At 50.7% G+C, this 20,000-nt stretch overlaps 1 protein-coding gene across 1 annotated transcript in view; it reads right to left on the reverse strand.

The window, feature by feature from the left end:
• Positions 1–4,329: 4,329 nt before the first annotated feature.
• Positions 4,330–20,000, reverse strand: part of LOC311119762 (SET-binding protein-like) — a gene marked incomplete at its 5' end in the record, with an annotated part of 27,505 nt that continues 11,834 nt past the window's right edge. The window contains one exon of the mRNA XM_084194419.1: positions 4,330–9,772. Coding sequence (XP_084050545.1) covers positions 9,300–9,772 — 473 coding nt within the window. The remainder of the gene's footprint in view (positions 9,773–20,000) is intronic.

The raw sequence follows: 20,000 nt of genomic DNA on the forward strand, positions 1-20,000 counted from the left end.
GTGGAGATGGGAGAACCTTCCAAAAGGACAAGCATCTCTGCAGCACTCCACCAATCAGGCCTTTATGGTAGAGTAGCCAGACGGAAGCCACTCCTCAGTAAAAGGCACATGACAGCCCGCTTGGAGTTTGCCAAAAGGCACCTAAAGGGGTCTCAGGCCATGAAAAACAAGATTCTCTGGTCTGATGAAACCAAGATTGAAGTCTTTGGCCTGAATGCTAAGCGTCACGTCTGGAGGAAACCAGGCATCCCTACGGTGAAGCATGGTGGTGGCAGCATCATGCTGTGGGGATGTTTTTCAGCGGCAGGGACTGTGAGACTAGTCAGGATCAATGGAAAGATGAACGAAGCAAAGTACAGAGAGATCCTTGATGAAAACCTGCTCCAGAACGCTTAGGACCTCAGACTGGGGTGAAGGTTCACCTTCCAACAGGACAACAAACCTAAGCACTCAGCCAAGACAACGCAGGAGTGGCTTCGGGACAAGTCTCTGAATGTCCTTGAGTGGCCCAGCCAGAGCCCGGACTTGAACCCGATCAAACATCTCTGGAGAGACCTGAAAATAGCTGTGCAGCGACTGTCCCCATCCAACCTGACAGAGCTTGAGAGGATCTGCAGAGAAGAATGGGAGAAACTCCCCAATTACAGGTGTGCCAAGCTTGTAGCGTCATACCGAAGAAGACTCGAGGCTGTAATCGCTGCCAAAGGTGATTCAACAAAGTACTGAGTAAAGGGTCTGAATACTTATGTAAATGTATTATCTCCGTTTAGTTTTTTTCTAAATTTGCAATAATTTCTAAAAACCTGTTTTTGCTTTGTCATTATGGGGTATTGTGTATAGATTGATGAGGGAAAAAAACAATTCAATAAATGTTATAATAAGGCTGTAACATAACAAAATGTGGAAAAAGTTAAGGGGTCTGAATACTTTCCGAATGCACTGTATGAGCGGAATCGGGGTGGAAGTGGTACTCACTAAGCAAGCAACATGACGTCAGTTGCCAGTGTCTGGATAAAAGACAGATTGTGCCTATGTAGCATAACCATAGAACAGTAGAGTAGGGTTAAAGTAATAAAGTATCAGTAAAGCATCTATAGAGAAGTACAGCTCAATAGGACTACAGTAGGTAAAAACTTGGCTTCTCATACCGCCACATTTGGAATTGATTATCTTCACTGGTAGAGAGAGCTGAGGGCGGAAATATGAGGCATTCAGAAAAGTCAGCAAAGCCTTGCCAAGAGAAAAGTTTGAATTTTGCCCTGCATTATTTTACGAAGAATACGTAAGAGAAAGAGATAGACGGATGGACAGAGAGAGAGAAGGGAAGAAATATTGTCCACCCTTCAGAGACCCATGCTGGACCCACACACTGGGTGCATCTCCACTATCTAAACACGCTTCCTCCTCTACTCTCCCTAATCTGAAGAGGTGAAAACAATATACAACTGGACACATCTATAACCAACAATTTGACATCAGGAGAGATGAAGGAAAGATGAGGCGCAGAGTCCATTCTGGGTTGGAGATACACACCATCAAATATCTACCCTTCCACTCATAATGTACTGTATAGATATTCACCCACTCTCAAGGGTTTAAAAGGAATCGACTGATCTAAGAAATATGTTGGAAACTCCCTCTAGTCCTCTTAGGCCTACAATGACTTTAAGTCCTTAATATAAAGGGATATGAGCAAATGCAAATGTGCGGAGGCGGGTAGATAATCAAAACGCAGGGAAACCCAAGCGCATGACATCATGAGCTAATCTGTTTGATCTGATTGCTGATTGATTGGCAGCCCCCTCTCTGAGCCCGCCCCCCGAGGGGAAACATCTCTATTTAGAACCTCATTCTGCTGGGGTGCATGTGTGTGTGTGTTCCCTGTGGGGGATCATTAATAATAAATGACTCTGTGGTATAATAGACTTGTCTACTAGAGAATTACCACTGACAGAAAGACAGCTGATTAACATAGCTGAAGGACTGAATGGAGAGATGGAGAGAGAGAGAGAGAAAGAGAAAGAGAATAGAGGAGGGAGAGAAGGAGGGAAGGAGGGAGGGGGAGAGAAAATAGAGAGATTAAGTAGGCTACCCTAACTAAAGAGGTTTATTAACTAAATGCTGAGAGCATTAATAACATTTAAACTGACCTGCTAATGAAGGCTCAACAAATGAACAAAGGAAGAAATGCACAACACACACATATACACACAAACCTATGCACGCACGAACGGACTACGCACGCAAGTGCGCACACACACACAAACACATATACACATTCACACACACACACACTCACAGTCATACTAAAAAGACAGCTTCACTCACAAAACTGCCATGAGTCATACTGTCACCGTGGCAACAGAGGCCATCTCTATGCAGAGCAGATTCCTCCCGATCTGTACAGTGTTACAGGCTATGCAGAATAACTACTGTGTGACTCACACACACAAAGGTGCTCAAAGAGGCCCCCTCTCTCTAACATGGCTTCCTGTCCTTCATGTAGGCCATGTGAAAGAACTGGACAGGTAAAAACAGCTACTCAGTGACCATCCACCATATTGCTTTCACCTATCCTATGTTTTCTGGTCAGTGCAGTTGAAGGAGAGGAGATGACGATTGTAAGCGTCTGTACTCAAATCACTGTGCTGCTGTGTTGGGTTGTGTGTGTTGGGCTGTGGACAGTGATGGACGGAGTATAGTTCCATCTCTCACCACCAGAGGTCATCTCCAGTCTCTGCCATAGCTGTGTGGACCATGGACAGTCTAAATACACGCCACTTGATAGAGCTACGACCGAAAGTGACTTTTTTGTAGCAGGTTAGGAGAACTTACACAGCAGGTTAGGATAATTAACATATAAGGTTAGGAGAATTAGGTTAAGGTTGGGAAAAGGGTTAGGGAAATGCTATACTAACCTGCTACGAAAATCACTTCGGGCGAAGTGGCATGTTTTTAGGGAGTCCAGTCTGGACCAAATGGCACCCTTTTGACCAGGTCCCATAGGGTGCCATTGACCAGGTCCCATGGGATGCAGCGTGCTAGAGAGCAGGCCTACCTTCCATAGTGACCAGACATCAACAGTCTGTGGTGATGGAGCATATTATTATAGTGTTTTGACCTTTACTTAAATGTTTAGTACATCTGTCCTTTCACTGTGTAACCTTTCATATAGGTAGATCTGTGGAGAGAGTTGTGGTCAATAGATGCTAGAAATCACTATGGGGAAAAATGAATGATAAACAGTTGGTGAGCTATATGTGTTCTTTATCTGGGGTTAGGGTGAAGGTTTTATGTTTAAAATGCTTAAGGTTCCTGCCCCCTAGGGTAGCCTAAAGAGGAGTGTACTGCTGACCAGTGCCAGCATGGTGAGCAGTCACACATGGGCTCCTGAGGGGAGTGATTTAAGTGTTACACCACTGCAGTTCCGAGTTCCATCAAATAGGAATGATTTAAGCGCAACAACACTGGTGCCAACATTTCCATCAGCACTACACCAAACTCACAGAGACACATTTGGGCAGTTCACACTGCAACCATGGAAACAGGAGAATGTTACAAGGTGGCAGCTGCCAATGGTAAGGCACTTCCCTCTCAGCCTACACCAATCATAGAGTGGCCTGCAGCCCAGCCCACCCTGCACAGCTCCTGATGAGCTAACAGAGAGAGAGAGACAGTAGAGGGTATACTCTGTAGGTTACGCTAATAGTGAGGACAATGTGTGTGTGTGTGTGTGTGTAACATGTAAGAGTGTCTGAGTGTGTGTATATGTGCATGTGTATGATGCACTGGAAGCTAGAAGAGCGTGTGAGAATGTAACAATGTGTGCGAAAACGTGTGTGTAAATGTAAGAGGACGTGATAAGATGCTTCTTAGTAAAAACATGATACTGGGGCTTTGCAGCATTGCACAGCTTACTGCAGCCATCTAACTTACACACACACAGGGGGAGACACGTAAAGGGGGCAGAAGTGGACAGTAGGGGTAGGGTGTGTTTATCACAAAGTAAATCACAACTGGAACACATTTTCAGCCAATCAGCATCCGGGACCAGAACTATTGGTTGTATAATCTGGCGCATAATAACACTTTCCTGTATGGCATTAAGCTTTCTGAAGAATGTTCCATTCTCCTAGATAAAGGTTACAGCATGTAGGGGTCCCAAATGGCACCCTATTCCCTATATAGTGCACTACTTTTGACCAGAGCAATGGTCAAAAGTAGTGCACTATATAAGAAATAGGATGCCAATTGGGATAAAGCTTGTCTCCACGTGGAAGGTCACCTCAAGGAAAGGTTGAAAAACAAAAACACATCAATGACATCATCAGCTTTCAATAAACTCATTTATTATTTCACACAATGAATAACATGAACAAGTTCAATTTCATCTTAATAAGTGCCCAATGCGGCCAGCCAGGAAAACGGTAGCAAAAGAACAAGCTTTTCCTCAGAGAAAAGAGAACAAAATGAAAATAAAAACTACAAGATCATGATAGGTAAACATGACCAGATGCATGCCAGCAGACATGGCTATACATATACAGCATATTGCATGTATATCTGCATATGACATATCTGTATATGAGCGAAGGCAAATACAAAATATGTGTACATTTACACATACATACTAAGGATATATGCATATGCATGAGCATCTAAGTATTTACTTATTTCTATATGTCAAATATTTGCCATTTTTAATATTCATACAATGTACAAAAATGCTTTATGAATTAAAAATCCATTACAAAAACAAACATATCAAACAATGTACAAGTCTTGCTCCAAATGCAACTGAAAGTCAACTTCTCCGCTTGTCTAAAATCTTTATGCATACAATCAAGTCGAGCATGCAAATTAAGGAAAACCCACTCTAGTAAAAAGGTTCAAATACACAATGTATACAAACTAAATTATGCCAACACAGTTAAGAGCTAATTTTGTGCTCTTGCAAAGTACATTTATTGGTTTCCTCATCGATGCTTCATCTGCATGTTCAGCGTTGAACAACATTAAAGCTTGGAAACATAACATATATGTTAATGACTACACATATTAGTAGAGACTGTGGCTGCTTCTCAAATGACTCCATATTCTCCATATAGTGCACTGCTTTTGAACAGGTTCTGTAGTACACTACGTAGGGTGTGATTTGAGACGCATGCGGTATGATTCTGCTCCAGTGGCTGTATTGGACCGGTCAGACTGGTCTCAGTGTAGAGGTAGAAGTCTTCCCTAACCACTGATCCAGAACCAGATGTTCCTTCATCCCCCTGATGATGAAGATTGGGATTTAGGGTTGGGTAAACTTCTACCTGGAGTCATACCAGTCATACAGTTGGATCAGAGTGAATACAGCATCCAGTACATAACAAGGACCGTAAAACCCAACTTGACCGTACGGGACCGTACTGGACCACGCGGTGGGTCTCATGTAGAGTTAAAGCAGAGGATCAGGAGTCAGCTGTAGAAGGCACCGGAACATCGGCTGGTAGAGAGAGAAACAGACAGATCCTAGTGGCTTTAACTCAAACATCAGAGACCGACCATGGAATATTGAGCATCCAAGCCTGAAGTCTATAGACCACTTAAACCACACCTAGACCACATCTAGACCCCTTAGACCAAACCTAGGCCACATATAGACCCCTTAGACCAAACCTAGACTACATCTAGACCCCTTAGACCAAACCTAGACCACATCTAGACCCCTTAGACCAAACCTAGACTACATCTAGAGCCCTTAGACCAAACCTAGACTACATCTAGACCCCTTAGACCAAACCTAGACTACCTCTAGACCCCTTAGACCAAACCTAGACTACATCTAGACCCCTTAGACCAAACCTAGACTACATCTAGACCCCTTAGACCAAACCTAGACCCCTTAGACAAAACCTAGACTACATCTAGACCCCTTAGACCAAACCTAGACTACAACTAGACCACACTCAGACCCTAGACAGGTTTAGAGAGATCCAGGCCTCCTGTGAAAGGTGTAGTTTGGTTAGGAGATCCAGTTCAGGCTCAGTCTCTGCGCAGTGTGTGAGCTGACACACACACTGACAAGGACAGGTGTATTTTTGGTAATGCCCTCTGAGCACGTCCCACACACACTGCTGCACTAGGTACCCATTGGCTCAGGGGAGTATAGCTGCTAGCCAATGAGGGTTCATGGTCTTGGCTGAAGTGCAATGAGAGTCACTAACACAGGCCCTGGGATCTCAACCTTGCTATGAATGTTCTAATTGATGGATGGATAGACTGACTTATGGGGTCTTGCTGGTTCTAATGTAAAATGTGGTCTAAGATGGGTTTAGGTTTAGGCTATCCCAGCGTACATAACTGAGCCCAGATTGTATCCATGCAGGCAGAACACAACAGAACAGACACTATTTACAACAGACAAACACTTCAGTACTGGAGCTTCACTTCTGATTAAGGCAGCACTGCAGGGAGCTGCAGTCACTAAAGTTGACATGAAATGATAGTCACTTTCTGCACAACACTTTACAAATTATTACTGATATTATTCACACTTCTGGTTACATGACTTCATGTTTTATTGGGTAAATAAGACACTTATTTGTCTTTGTGGAAGGGTGGATTCCTCAGACAGCCCAGGCCAGACCTGATGCATAGCAAACAACTACATAAGACAGCATGGCTCCCAATACAACTCCCCTGGCACAGCCTGTCCACAGCCCGGGGCCTGGTTCCATTTAAGTTCAGGGCCCCTTTTCCTGGCAGCGCTCAGACATGAAAGGACTGGATGTGTGTAATAGTGTATGCAACATGGTGATGGATCCACCTTTCTTTCCCATAGTGCTCAACCAAGCCTTTTCACATCTGTTCACTCCAAAGAGCCAGGGTGAGCACAAGGGGCTTGGAACTGAAATGGAATCAGGCCTGTTGTACGTATGGCTGCAAAGGGACACAGGTAGTGCCCGTGTTGTGGTGGCTAAGACACACGTGTCATAAATGCACAATCATAAGTACGTGGTTTCAATCTCAGTAACTTCTCCGCCATTTTGAATTCCCCCAAAATGAGATGTGATGGTTTAAGAAACAAACATAAGGCACGTGCAGAACTGCTGGAGCTGACAATACCCTCACAGAGAGAGGAGAGGCTTCCCAAGTTTACATTAGACACAGGTCCCAATGAAATACTGACCCACTGGTATTTTCTGAAATACTGAAGAGATGATTGCTAGCTAGTGTGTTTAGCTGCAGATTGATAATGCCGACAACCCCACACCTGACAAGTCTGTGAAACACACATATTTTTGAGACTTTGTTTTTCCTATTCCAATACTTAATTTTGTGTTATGTTATTTTTCTACCATTACTCAGACAGAATCATCAGAGTACCACACACTCACTACAAATGCTGATCATTAGCCCTCCTCCAGCTTCACTGTCCAATCAAGTCTCAGGCTTGGGCTTAGGTTTGACGCCATTGGCTGAGTGTCCTGCATATTCAAATTGATTAAATTAATGCACGTTTCTGAATGGATATTCACCATTGAAGTCAATGCCAAAACATAAGGCTAGAACAAGCATGTAAGTGCTGACTTTGATTAAATGTAAGTGAATGTTTATATAGTGCATTAAAACCAAGGTTTCGTCAAACACGCCTGATATTCCCATGTATGTGATGGCCTTCTCATACACAAAATAAATGAATGAATACATGTGGTTCTTTCAGTCTGAAAACAAACAGGTCTTGAGTCACATCCAGGTCTATTTTTGGTTATAAAACAACAATCCCAACGTTTATGGTCTATTGTACAACACTTCTATATGATATAAGCCAGTACATGTAGAGGGGCTGTATTCCCAGGAGTAAAAGGTGGGTGAAAGTGGAGTATGTTCCTATGTACAGTTAGACCATAGCTGTAGAGACCTACAGCCAGACCATAGCTGTAGAGACCTACAGCCAGACCATAGCTGTAGAGACCTACAGCCAGACCATAGCTGTAGAGACCTACAGCCAGACCATAGCTGTAGAGACCTACAGCCAGACCATAGCTGTAGAGACCTACAGCCAGACCATAGCTGTAGAGACCTACAGCCAGACCATAGCTGTAGAGACCTACAGCCAGACCATAGCTGTAGAGACCTACAGCCAGACCATAGCTGTAGAGACCTACAGCCAGAGAAGCTCAGTCCAACATATTGCCTTTAAAGTACCTCTGCCCAGGACAGGGCAGGTGGAGAAGGGCTAGGGGTGAGGACAGGGGTTAGTGGGTAGGGTGAGTTACTGGTCTTAGATCCTGTGGGTCTGAAGGGTGAGGGATAAAGGGTGAGAGGGGTAAGTAAGGTGGTCTTTAACTAGCTTCATTAGAGAAGGCAAAAATCATCAGAGCTGCACAGTATCATATTAACCAATCACCACCCCCAATCTGCTGGTAAAGACATGGCTAATGCCACATTCAGATAAAGAGTATCATAAAGTACCATAGTATTTCATACCGTATAGTACCATAGTATCATACAGTACCTTATCAAAGAGTGCCATATATATCAGATATTGTAGGATAAAGTACCATACAGTATCATATTATACGACCGTACGCATCATTGTATCACATACATGTATGATAAGAGTCACTGTCCGTCCTCAGCGGCACTCTCATTCAGAGTGCAACACTACTCCTCTCCTAATGTTCCTTCATAGAGACCTACTGCAGTCACTCTCCTTACATCCAATCATAGAAGAGAAACAGACAGGTCAATAGGTCAAAGTGCACAGAGGTGGTCCCAGCATTGCTGTCTGTTTGGCTGCTATTGCTATGTTCATCACCAAGTGGGAAGGTGGTAATTACCCAGTTGTGAAGTGGTAATTGGATGCATTCACATGCTTTGAACTCGTTGAGAAACGCTGATTGGCTAATGGCCAACAAGCTTCGTTAACCATAAACTAAAAGTACCGCTATCATGCTTGTAAACAAATGATAGTGTTCAAAAACCATATTAATAGATAGCTTTTTATAAATAATGTTTTGTTGTTGCATTTATCTGCCGAAAATGCTGTTATCGAGGTCATTTCCTTATTAGGTGACGTCAGAGGTCAGCATGTGGTTGAAGTCAGAGCTCAGGGATGATAGTCCCGTTTCCCACTAGTAATTACCTGTTGGAGAGGCGTTCATGTGGATTTTTTCCAGTCGTATGTGGTAAATACTACCTTCCCACTTGGTTATGAACGCAGCATTTGGCCAGTGATGGCTCCTCTCACCAGCTCTCTGATAGGCCAGAGCTAATCTGTATCTGCAACTGTCCTGCCGTCTGATTGGCTAGTGGAAGGCCATATCCCCTCCCTCCTCTCTCCTGCGCCTCCCCCTGCATTTCCTTCCTCTGACCGGTTGGGGAGCCAGAGAGCGTGCTCGGTGCACCACTGTCTCAATGGCCACTGAGATAGAGTCGTGATTGGAAAACTCCAGAGGCTGGGGGACGGGACTTGGTCTTAAGCTCCGCCTACCCGGTAGGTCAACACATCTCTCCAGCACCGGCATCCCGAAGCCCCTTCCTTCGTCCCTCCCATAATTGTTGGGTTCAGATTCATCAATAGGGTGTTTCCGGGGGCGACCAGGTCGCCTCTTGACGACGTTGTTGCCAGTCTTGGCCTGGCGCTGGAGACGCTTCACACGCAGGATCTTCTGCACATGCTCAAAACTCCTCTGACTGTTGAGCACGTTGTTGAGAGAACACATCCTCCTGACCTCACCGTGGATCTGTTCCACCTCATGACGCTTATACCTCCTCTTACCTGAGAGAGAGAGAGAGAGAGAGAGAGAGAGAGAGAGACAGAGAGGAGAGAGAGAGAGACAGAGGAGAGAGAGAGAGACAGAGGAGAGAGAGAGAGACAGAGGAGAGAGAGGGAGACAGAGGAGAGAGAGAGAGACAGAGGAGAGAGAGAGAGAGAGAGACAGAGGAGAGAGAGAGAGAGAGAGAGAGACAGAGCGAGAGAGACAGAGAGGAGAGAGGAGAGAGAGAAAGAGTTATGTGATCGCGCTTGGGCAATGTAAGATACTGAATGAAGATGGCAATAAAGCTCATTGACTTAACAGATGGAGAAGAGGAAGGAGAAAGAGAGAGGGGGGATTTTACAAGACACCATTTAACAAGCTATTTGATATGACAATGAAACTAAGGCAAAATCAGAGGGGTTCACAAGACAATGTCAGCAAGAAAGAATTGGCCTGAATGCAAAAATTGGATGAGACATACGCACATTTTGCTCATTGACAGAAACACTGTTTTTGTTTGAGCTGCTTCCTGCTAATTTCCACCATATTCAGGCCTGCATTGCAGCTGAGATAGAAGTAGAGATTCCATACTGTGCTAAAGAGCGGAGAGGAGAGCGAGTGATGGAGAGAGAGACGTTTCCCAGGCCAATAAAGCCCCTTTGAATTGAACTGAATTGAGTGTGGAGCTTCCATTCTGCTAGCAGGAAATCCACAGAAATGTCTCCTTTAAATGTGTCTCTACACAATAGTGTTTCTACGCATCTGGAGCACAGACAGGCCAGACACACGCACCACACATATTCACACAAACGCACAGCAAACAAACACACACACACACACACAGCATAAGAGTGGCTGAGCAGAGGAAACTGGAACCATATTGTTTCCTTCATGCTGGTAAACTGGGCACCCTGCCCTTCATACACACATCGCTCTCCCTCCCTCCCCCCTTCTCTCTGGGCTATGTTCCCAGACTGGACCAAAGCCAAAATGGAGGAAAAGCACAATCAGACATAACAGGCCCAAACCAGCCGCCTTTAAATGTGCCTGTTTTCTATCCTCCATTCCCTCTCTCTATCCTCCCTGCTCTCTCCCTCTCTCTATCCTCCCTGCTCTCTCCCTCTCTCTATCCTCCCTGCTCTCTCCCTCTCTCGATCCTCCCTGCTCTCTATCCTCCCTGCTCTCACCCTCTCACTATCCTCCCTGCTCTCTCCCTCTCTCTATCCTCCCTGCTCTCTATCCTCCCTGCTCTCTATCCTCCTTGCTCTCTATCCTCCCTGCTCTCTACCCTCCCTGCTCTCTATCCTCCCTGCTCTCTCCCTCTCTCTATCATCCCTGCTCTCTCCCTCTCTCTATCCTCCCTGCTCTCTCCCTCTCTTTATCCTCCCTGCTCTCTCCCTCTCTCTATCATCCCTGCTCTCTCCCTCTCTCTATCCTCCCTGCTCTCTCCCTCTCTTTATCCTCCCTGCTCTCTCCCTCTCTCTATCCTCCCTGGTCGCTATCCTCCCTGCTCTCTCCCTCTCTCTATCCTCCCTGCTCTCTCCCACTCTCTATCCTCCCTGCTCTCTCCCTCTCTCAATCCTCCCTGGTCTCTATCCTCCCTGCTCTCTCCCTCTCTATATCCTCCCTGCTCTCTCCCTCTCTCCATCCTCCCTGCTCTCTCCCTGTCTCTATCCTCCCTGCTCTCTCCCTCTCTTTATCCTCCCTGCTCTCTCCCTCTCTTTATCCTCCCTGCTCTCTCCCTCTCTCTATCCTCCCTGCTCTCTCCCACTCTCTATCCTCCCTGCTCTCTCCCACTCTCTATCCTCCCTGCTCTCTCCCTCTCTCTATCCTCCCTGCTCTCTATCCTCCCTGCTCTCTCCCTCTCTCTATCCTCCCTGCTCTCTCCCTCTCACTATCCTCCCTGCTCTCTCCCTCTCTCTACCCTCCCTGCTCTCTACCCTCCCTGCTCTCTACCCTCCCTGCTCTCTACCCTCCCTGCTCTCTACCCTCCCTGATCTCTACCCTCCCTCTATCCTCCCTGCTCTCTCCCTCTCTCTATCCTCCCTGCTCTCTCCCTCTCTCTATCCTCCCTGGTCTCTATCCTCCCTGCTCTCTCCCTCTCTCTATCCTCCCTGCTCTCTCCCTCTCTCTATCCTCCCTGCTCTCTCCCACTCTCTATCCTCCCTGCTCTCTCACTCTCTCTATCCTCCCTGGTCTCTATCCTCCCTGCTCTCTCCCTCTCGCTATCCTCCCTGCTCTCTCCCACTCTCTATCCTCCCTGCTCTCTCCCCCTCTCTCTATCCTCCCTGCTTTCTCCCTCTCTCCCTGGTCTCTCCCTCTATCTATCCTCCCTGCTTTCTCCCCCTCTCTCTATCCTCCCTGCTTTCTCCCTCTCTCTATCCTCCCTGCTTTCTCCCTCTCTCTATCCTCCCTGCTCTCTCTCCCTCTCTCTATCCTCCCTGCTCTCTCCCGCTCTCCATCCTCCCTGCTCTCTCCCTCTCTCCATCCTCCCTGCTCTCTCCCTCTCTCCATCCTCCCTGCTCTCTCCCTCTCTCCATCATCCCTGCTCTCTCCCTCTCTCTATCCTCCCTGCTCTCTCCCTCTCTCTATCCTCCCTGCTCTCTCCCTCTCTCTATCCTCCCTGCTCTCTCCCTCTCTCTATCCTCCCTGCTCTCTCCCTCTCTCTATCCTCCCTGCTCTCTCCCTCTCTCTATCCTCCCTGCTCTCTCCTCTCTCTATCCTCCCTGCTCTCTCCCTCTCTCTATCCTCCCTGCTCTCTCCCTCTCTCCATCCTCCCTGCTCTCTCCCTCTCTCCATCCTCCCTGCTCTCTCCCTCTCTCTATCCTCCCTGCTCTCTATCCTCCCTGCTCTCTCCCCCTCTCTATCCTCCCTGCTCTCTCCCTCTCTCTATCCTCCCTGCTCTCTCTCCTCCCTGCTCTCTCCCTCTCTATCCTCCCTGCTCTCTCCCTCTCTATCCTCCCTGCTCTCTCCCTCTCTCTATCCTCCCTGATCTCTATCCTCCCTGCTCTCTCCTTCTCTCTATCCTCCCTGATCTCTCCCTCTCTCTATCCTCCCTGGTCTCTATCCTCCCTGCTCTCTCCCTCTCTCTATCCTCCCTGCTCTCTCCCACTCTCTATCCTCCCTGCTCTCTCCCTCTCTCTATCCTCCCTGCTCTCTCCCTCTCTCTATCCTCCCTGCTCTCTCCCACTCTCTATCCTCCCTGCTCTCTCCCTCTCTCTATCCTCCCTGGTCTCTATCCTCCCTGCTCTCTCCCTCTCTCTATCCTCCCTGCTCTCTCCCTCTCTCTATCCTCCCTGCTCTCTCCCACTCTCTATCCTCCCTGCTCTCTCCCTCTCTCTATCCTCCCTGCTCTCTCCCTCTCTCTATCCTCCCTGCTCTCTCCCACTCTCTATCCTCCCTGCTCTCTCCCTCTCTCTATCCTCCCTGGTCTCTATCCTCCCTGCTCTCCCCCTCTCTCTATCCTCCCTGCTTTCTCCCTCTCTCCCTGGTCTCTCCCTCTCTCTATCCTCCCTGCTTTCTCCCCCTCTCTCTATCCTCCCTGCTTTCTCCCTCTCTCTATCCTCCCTGCTTTCTCCCTCTCTCTATCCTCCCTGCTCTCTCTCTCTCTCTCCCTCTCTCCATCCTCCCTGCTCTCTCCCTCTCTCCATCCTCCCTGCTCTCTCCATCCTCCCTGCTCTCTCCCTCTCTCCATCCTCCCTGCTCTCTCCCTCTCTCCATCCTCCCTGCTCTCTCCCTCTCATCATCCTCCCTGCTCTCTCCCTCTCTCTATCCTCCCTGCTCTCTCCCTCTCTCTATCCTCCCTGCTCTCTCCCACTCTCTATCCTCCCTGCTCTCTCCTCCTCTCTCTATCCTCCCTGCTTTCTCCCTCTCTCCCTGGTCTCTCCCTCTCTCTATCCTCCCTGCTTTCTCCCCCTCTCTCTATCCTCCCTGCTTTCTCCCTCTCTCTATCCTCCCTGCTTTCTCCCTCTCTCTATCCTCCCTGCTCTCTCTCTCTCTCTCCCTCTCTCCATCCTCCCTGCTCTCTCCCTCTCTCCATCCTCCCTGCTCTCTCCATCCTCCCTGCTCTCTCCCTCTCTCCATCCTCCCTGCTCTCTCCCTCTCTCCATCCTCCCTGCTCTCTCCCTCTCTCCATCCTCCCTGCTCTCTCCCTCTCTCTATCCTCCCTGCTCTCTCCCTCTCTCTATCCTCCCTGCTCTCTCCCTCTCTCTATCCTCGCTGCTCTCTCCCACTCTCTATCCTCCCTGCTCTCTCCCTCTCTCTATCCTCCCTGGTCTCTATCCTCCCTGCTCTCTCCCACTCTCTATCCTCCCTGCTTTCTCCCTCTCTCCCTGGTCTCTCCCTCTCTCTATCCTCCCTGCTTTCTCCCCCTCTCTCTATCCTCCCTGCTTTCTCCCTCTCTCTATCCTCCCTGCTTTCTCCCTCTCTCTATCTTCCCTGCTTTCTCCCTCTATCTATCCTCCCTGCTCTCTCTCTCTCTCTCTATCCTCCCTGCTCTCTCCCTCTCTCCATCCTCCCTGCTCTCTCCCTCTCTCCATCCTCCCTGCTCTCTCCCTCTCTCTATCCTCCCTGCTCTCTCCCTCTCTCTATCCTCCCTGCTCTCTCCCTCTCTCTATCCTCGCTGCTCTCTCCCACTCTCTATCCTCCCTGCTCTCTCCCTCTCTCTATCCTCCCTGGTCTCTATCCTCCCTGCTCTCTCCCACTCTCTATCCTCCCTGCTTTCTCCCTCTCTCCCTGGTCTCTCCCTCTCTCTATCCTCCCTGCTTTCTCCCCCTCTCTCTATCCTCCCTGCTTTCTCCCTCTCTCTATCCTCCCTGCTTTCTCCCTCTCTCTATCTTCCCTGCTTTCTCCCTCTCTCTATCCTCCCTGCTCTCTCTCTCTCTATCCTCCCTGCTCTCTCCCTCTCTCCATCCTCCCTGCTCTCTCCCTCTCTCCATCCTCCCTGCTCTCTCCCTCTCTCCATCCTCCCTGCTCTCTCCCTCTCTCCATCCTCCCTGCTCTCTCCCTCTCTCCATCCTCCCTGCTCTCTCCATCCTCCCTGCTCTCTCCCTCTCTCCATCCTCCCTGCTCTCTCCCTCTCTCCATCCTCCCTGCTCTCTCCCTCTCTCCATCCTCCCTGCTCTCTCCCTCTCTCTATCCTCCCTGCTCTCTCCCTCTCTCTATCCTCCCTGCTCTCTCTCCTCCCTGCTCCCTCCCTCTCTATCCTCCCTGCCCTCTCCCTCTCTCTATCCTCCCTGCTCTCTCCCTCTCTCTATCCTCCCTGCTATCTCCCTCTCTCTATCTTCCCTGCTCTCTCCCTCTCTCTATCCTCCCTGCTCTCTCCCTCTCTCTATCCTCCCTGCTCTCTCTATCCTCCCTGCTCTCTCCTCTCTCTATCCTCCCTGCTCTCTCCCTCTCTCTATCCTCCCTGCTCTCTCCCTCTCTCCATCCTCCCTGCTCTCTCCCTCTCTCCATCCTCCCTGCTCTCTCCCTCTCTCCATCCTCCCTGCTCTCTCCCTCTCTCTATCCTCCCTGCTCTCTATCCTCCCTGCTCTCTCCCCCTCTCTATCCTCCCTGCTCTCTCCCTCTCTCTATCCTCCCTGCTCTCTCCCTCTCTCTATCCTCCCTGCTCTCTCCCTCTCTATCCTCCCTGCTCTCTCCCTCTCTCTATCCTCCCTGCTCTCTATCCTCCCTGCTCTCTATCCTCCCTGCTCTCTCCTTCTCTCTATCCTCCCTGATCTCTCCCTCTCTCTATCCTCCCTGGTCTCTATCCTCCTTGCTCTCTCCCTCTCTCTATCCTCCCTGCTCTCTCCCACTCTCTATCCTCCCTGCTCTCTCCCTCTCTCTATCCTCCCTGCTCTCTCCCTCTCTCTATCCTCCCTGCTCTCTCCCTCTCTCTATCCTCCCTGCTCTCTCCCACTCTCTATCCTCCCTGCTCTCTCCCTCTCTCTATCCTCCCTGGTCTCTATCCTCCCTGCTCTCTCCCTCTCGCTATCCTCCCTGCTCTCTCCCACTCTCTATCCTCCCTGCTCTCTCCCCCTCTCTCTATCCTCCCTGCTTTCTCCCTCTCTCCCTGGTCTCTCCCTCTCTCTATCCTCCCTGCTTTCTCCCCCTCTCTCTATCCTCCCTGCTTTCTCCCTCTCTCTATCCTCCCTGCTTTCTCCCTCTCTCTATCCTCCCTGCTCTCTCTCTCTCTCTCTCCCTCTCTCCATCCTCCCTGCTCTCTCCCTCTCTCCATCCTCCCTGCTCTCTCCATCCTCCCTGCTCTCTCCCTCTCTCCATCCTCCCTGCTCTCTCCCTCTCTCCATCCTCCCTGCTCTCTCCCTCTCTCTATCCTCCCTGCTCTCTCCCTCTCTCTATCCTCCCTGCTCTCTCCCTCTCTCTATCCTCCCTGCTCTCTCCCACTCTCTATCCTCCCTGCTCTCTCCCACTCTCTATCCTCCCTGGTCTCTATCCTCCCTGCTCTCTCCCACTCTCTATCCTCCCTGCTTTCTCCCTCTCTCCCTGGTCTCTCCCTCTCTCTATCCTCCCTGCTTTCTCCCCCTCTCTCTATCCTCCCTGCTTTCTCCCTCTCTCTATCCTCCCTGCTTTCTCCCTCTCTCTATCCTCCCTGCTTTCTCCCTCTCTCTCCCTCTCTCTATCCTCCCTGCTCTCTCCCTCTCTCCATCCTCCCTGCTCTCTCCCTCTCTCCATCCTCCCTGCTCTCTCCCTCTCTCCATCCTCCCTGCTCTCTCCCTCTCTCCATCCTCCCTGCTCTCTCCCTCTCTCCATCCTCCCTGCTCTCTCCCTCTCTCCATCCTCCCTGCTCTCTCCCTCTCTCCATCCTCCCTGCTCTCTCCCTCTCTCCATCCTCCCTGCTCTCTCCCTCTCTCCATCCTCCCTGCTCCCTCCCTCTCTATCCTCCCTGCCCTCTCCCTCTCTCTATCCTCCCTGCTCTCTCCCTCTCTCTATCCTCCCTGCTATCTCCCTCTCTCTATCTTCCCTGCTCTCTCCCTCTCTCTATCCTCCCTGCTCTCTCCCTCTCTCTATCCTCCCTGCTCTCTCTATCCTCCCTGCTCTCTCCTCTCTCTATCCTCCCTGCTCTCTCCCTCTCTCTATCCTCCCTGCTCTCTCCCTCTCTCCATCCTCCCTGCTCTCTCCCTCTCTCCATCCTCCCTGCTCTCTCCCTCTCTCCATCCTCCCTGCTCTCTCCCTCTCTCTATCCTCCCTGCTCTCTATCCTCCCTGCTCTCTCCCCCTCTCTATCCTCCCTGCTCTCTCCCTCTCTCTATCCTCCCTGCTCTCTCCCTCTCTCTATCCTCCCTGCTCTCTCCCTCTCTATCCTCCCTGCTCTCTCCCTCTCTCTATCCTCCCTGCTCTCTATCCTCCCTGCTCTCTATCCTCCCTGCTCTCTCCTTCTCTCTATCCTCCCTGATCTCTCCCTCTCTCTATCCTCCCTGGTCTCTATCCTCCTTGCTCTCTCCCTCTCTCTATCCTCCCTGCTCTCTCCCACTCTCTATCCTCCCTGCTCTCTCCCTCTCTCTATCCTCCCTGCTCTCTCCCTCTCTCTATCCTCCCTGCTCTCTCCCTCTCTCTATCCTCCCTGCTTTCTCCCACTCTCTATCCTCCCTGCTCTCTCCCTCTCTCTATCCTCCCTGGTCTCTATCCTCCCTGCTCTCTCCCTCTCGCTATCCTCCCTGCTCTCTCCCACTCTCTATCCTCCCTGCTCTCTCCCCCTCTCTCTATCCTCCCTGCTTTCTCCCTCTCTCCCTGGTCTCTCCCTCTCTCTATCCTCCCTGCTTTCTCCCCCTCTCTCTATCCTCCCTGCTTTCTCCCTCTCTCTATCCTCCCTGCTTTCTCCCTCTCTCTATCCTCCCTGCTCTCTCTCTCTCTCTCTCCCTCTCTCCATCCTCCCTGCTCTCTCCCTCTCTCCATCCTCCCTGCTCTCTCCATCCTCCCTGCTCTCTCCCTCTCTCCATCCTCCCTGCTCTCTCCCTCTCTCCATCCTCCCTGCTCTCTCCCTCTCTCTATCCTCCCTGCTCTCTCCCTCTCTCTATCCTCCCTGCTCTCTCCCTCTCTCTATCCTCCCTGCTCTCTCCCACTCTCTATCCTCCCTGCTCTCTCCCACTCTCTATCCTCCCTGGTCTCTATCCTCCCTGCTCTCTCCCACTCTCTATCCTCCCTGCTTTCTCCCTCTCTCCCTGGTCTCTCCCTCTCTCTATCCTCCCTGCTTTCTCCCCCTCTCTCTATCCTCCCTGCTTTCTCCCTCTCTCTATCCTCCCTGCTTTCTCCCTCTCTCTATCCTCCCTGCTTTCTCCCTCTCTCTCCCTCTCTCTATCCTCCCTGCTCTCTCCCTCTCTCCATCCTCCCTGCTCTCTCCCTCTCTCCATCCTCCCTGCTCTCTCCCTCTCTCCATCCTCCCTGCTCTCTCCCTCTCTCCATCCTCCCTGCTCTCTCCCTCTCTCCATCCTCCCTGCTCTCTCCCTCTCTCCATCCTCCCTGCTCTCTCCCTCTCTCCATCCTCCCTGCTCTCTCCCTCTCTCCATCCTCCCTGCTCTCTCCCTCTCTCTATCCTCCCTGCTCTCTCCCCCTCTCTATCCTCCCTGCTCTCTCCCTCTCTCTATCCTCCCTGCTCTCTCTCCTCCCTGCTCTCTCCCTCTCTATCCTCCCTGCTCTCTCCCTCTCTATCCTCCCTGCTCTCTCCCTCTCTATCCTCCCTGCTCTCTCCCTCTCTATCCTCCCTGCTCTCTCCCTCTCTCTATCCTCCCTGCTATCTCCCTCTCTCTATCTTCCCTGCTCTCTCCCTCTCTCTATCCTCCCTGCTCTCTCCCTCTCTCTATCCTCCCTGCTCTCTCTATCCTCCCTGCTCTCTCCTCTCTCTATCCTCCCTGCTCTCTCCCTCTCTCTATCCTCCCTGCTCTCTCCCTCTCTCCATCCTCCCTGCTCTCTCCCTCTCTCCATCCTCCCTGCTCTCTCCCTCTCTCCATCCTCCCTGCTCTCTCCCTCTCTCTATCCTCCCTGCTCTCTATCCTCCCTGCTCTCTCCCCCTCTCTATCCTCCCTGCTCTCTCCCTCTCTCTATCCTCCCTGCTCTCTCCCTCTCTCTATCCTCCCTGCTCTCTCCCTCTCTATCCTCCCTGCTCTCTCCCTCTCTCTATCCTCCCTGCTCTCTATCCTCCCTGCTCTCTATCCTCCCTGCTCTCTCCTTCTCTCTATCCTCCCTGATCTCTCCCTCTCTCTATCCTCCCTGGTCTCTATCCTCCTTGCTCTCTCCCTCTCTCTATCCTCCCTGCTCTCTCCCACTCTCTATCCTCCCTGCTCTCTCCCTCTCTCTATCCTCCCTGCTCTCTCCCTCTCTCTATCCTCCCTGCTCTCTCCCTCTCTCTATCCTCCCTGCTCTCTCCCACTCTCTATCCTCCCTGCTCTCTCCCTCTCTCTATCCTCCCTGGTCTCTATCCTCCCTGCTCTCTCCCTCTCGCTATCCTCCCTGCTCTCTCCCACTCTCTATCCTCCCTGCTCTCTCCCCCTCTCTCTATCCTCCCTGCTTTCTCCCTCTCTCCTGGTCTCTCCCTCTCTCTATCCTCCCTGCTTTCTCCCCCTCTCTCTATCCTCCCTGCTTTCTCCCTCTCTCTATCCTCCCTGCTTTCTCCCTCTCTCTATCCTCCCTGCTCTCTCTCTCTCTCTCTCCCTCTCTCCATCCTCCCTGCTCTCTCCCTCTCTCCATCCTCCCTGCTCTCTCCATCCTCCCTGCTCTCTCCCTCTCTCCATCCTCCCTGCTCTCTCCCTCTCTCCATCCTCCCTGCTCTCTCCCTCTCTCTATCCTCCCTGCTCTCTCCCTCTCTCTATCCTCCCTGCTCTCTCCCTCTCTCTATCCTCCCTGCTCTCTCCCACTCTCTATCCTCCCTGCTCTCTCCCACTCTCTATCCTCCCTGGTCTCTATCCTCCCTGCTCTCTCCCACTCTCTATCCTCCCTGCTTTCTCCCTCTCTCCCTGGTCTCTCCCTCTCTCTATCCTCCCTGCTTTCTCCCCTCTCTCTATCCTCCCTGCTTTCTCCCTCTCTCTATCCTCCCTGCTTTCTCCCTCTCTCTATCCTCCCTGCTTTCTCCCTCTCTCTCCCTCTCTCTATCCTCCCTGCTCTCTCCCTCTCTCCATCCTCCCTGCTCTCTCCCTCTCTCCATCCTCCCTGCTCTCTCCCTCTCTCCATCCTCCCTGCTCTCTCCCTCTCTCCATCCTCCCTGCTCTCTCCCTCTCTCCATCCTCCCTGCTCTCTCCCTCTCTCCATCCTCCCTGCT

This window comes from Coregonus lavaretus (assembly GCF_964263955.1).
Source record: "Coregonus lavaretus genome assembly, contig: HAP1_SCAFFOLD_5371, whole genome shotgun sequence".
NCBI lineage: Eukaryota > Metazoa > Chordata > Actinopteri > Salmoniformes > Salmonidae > Coregonus > Coregonus lavaretus.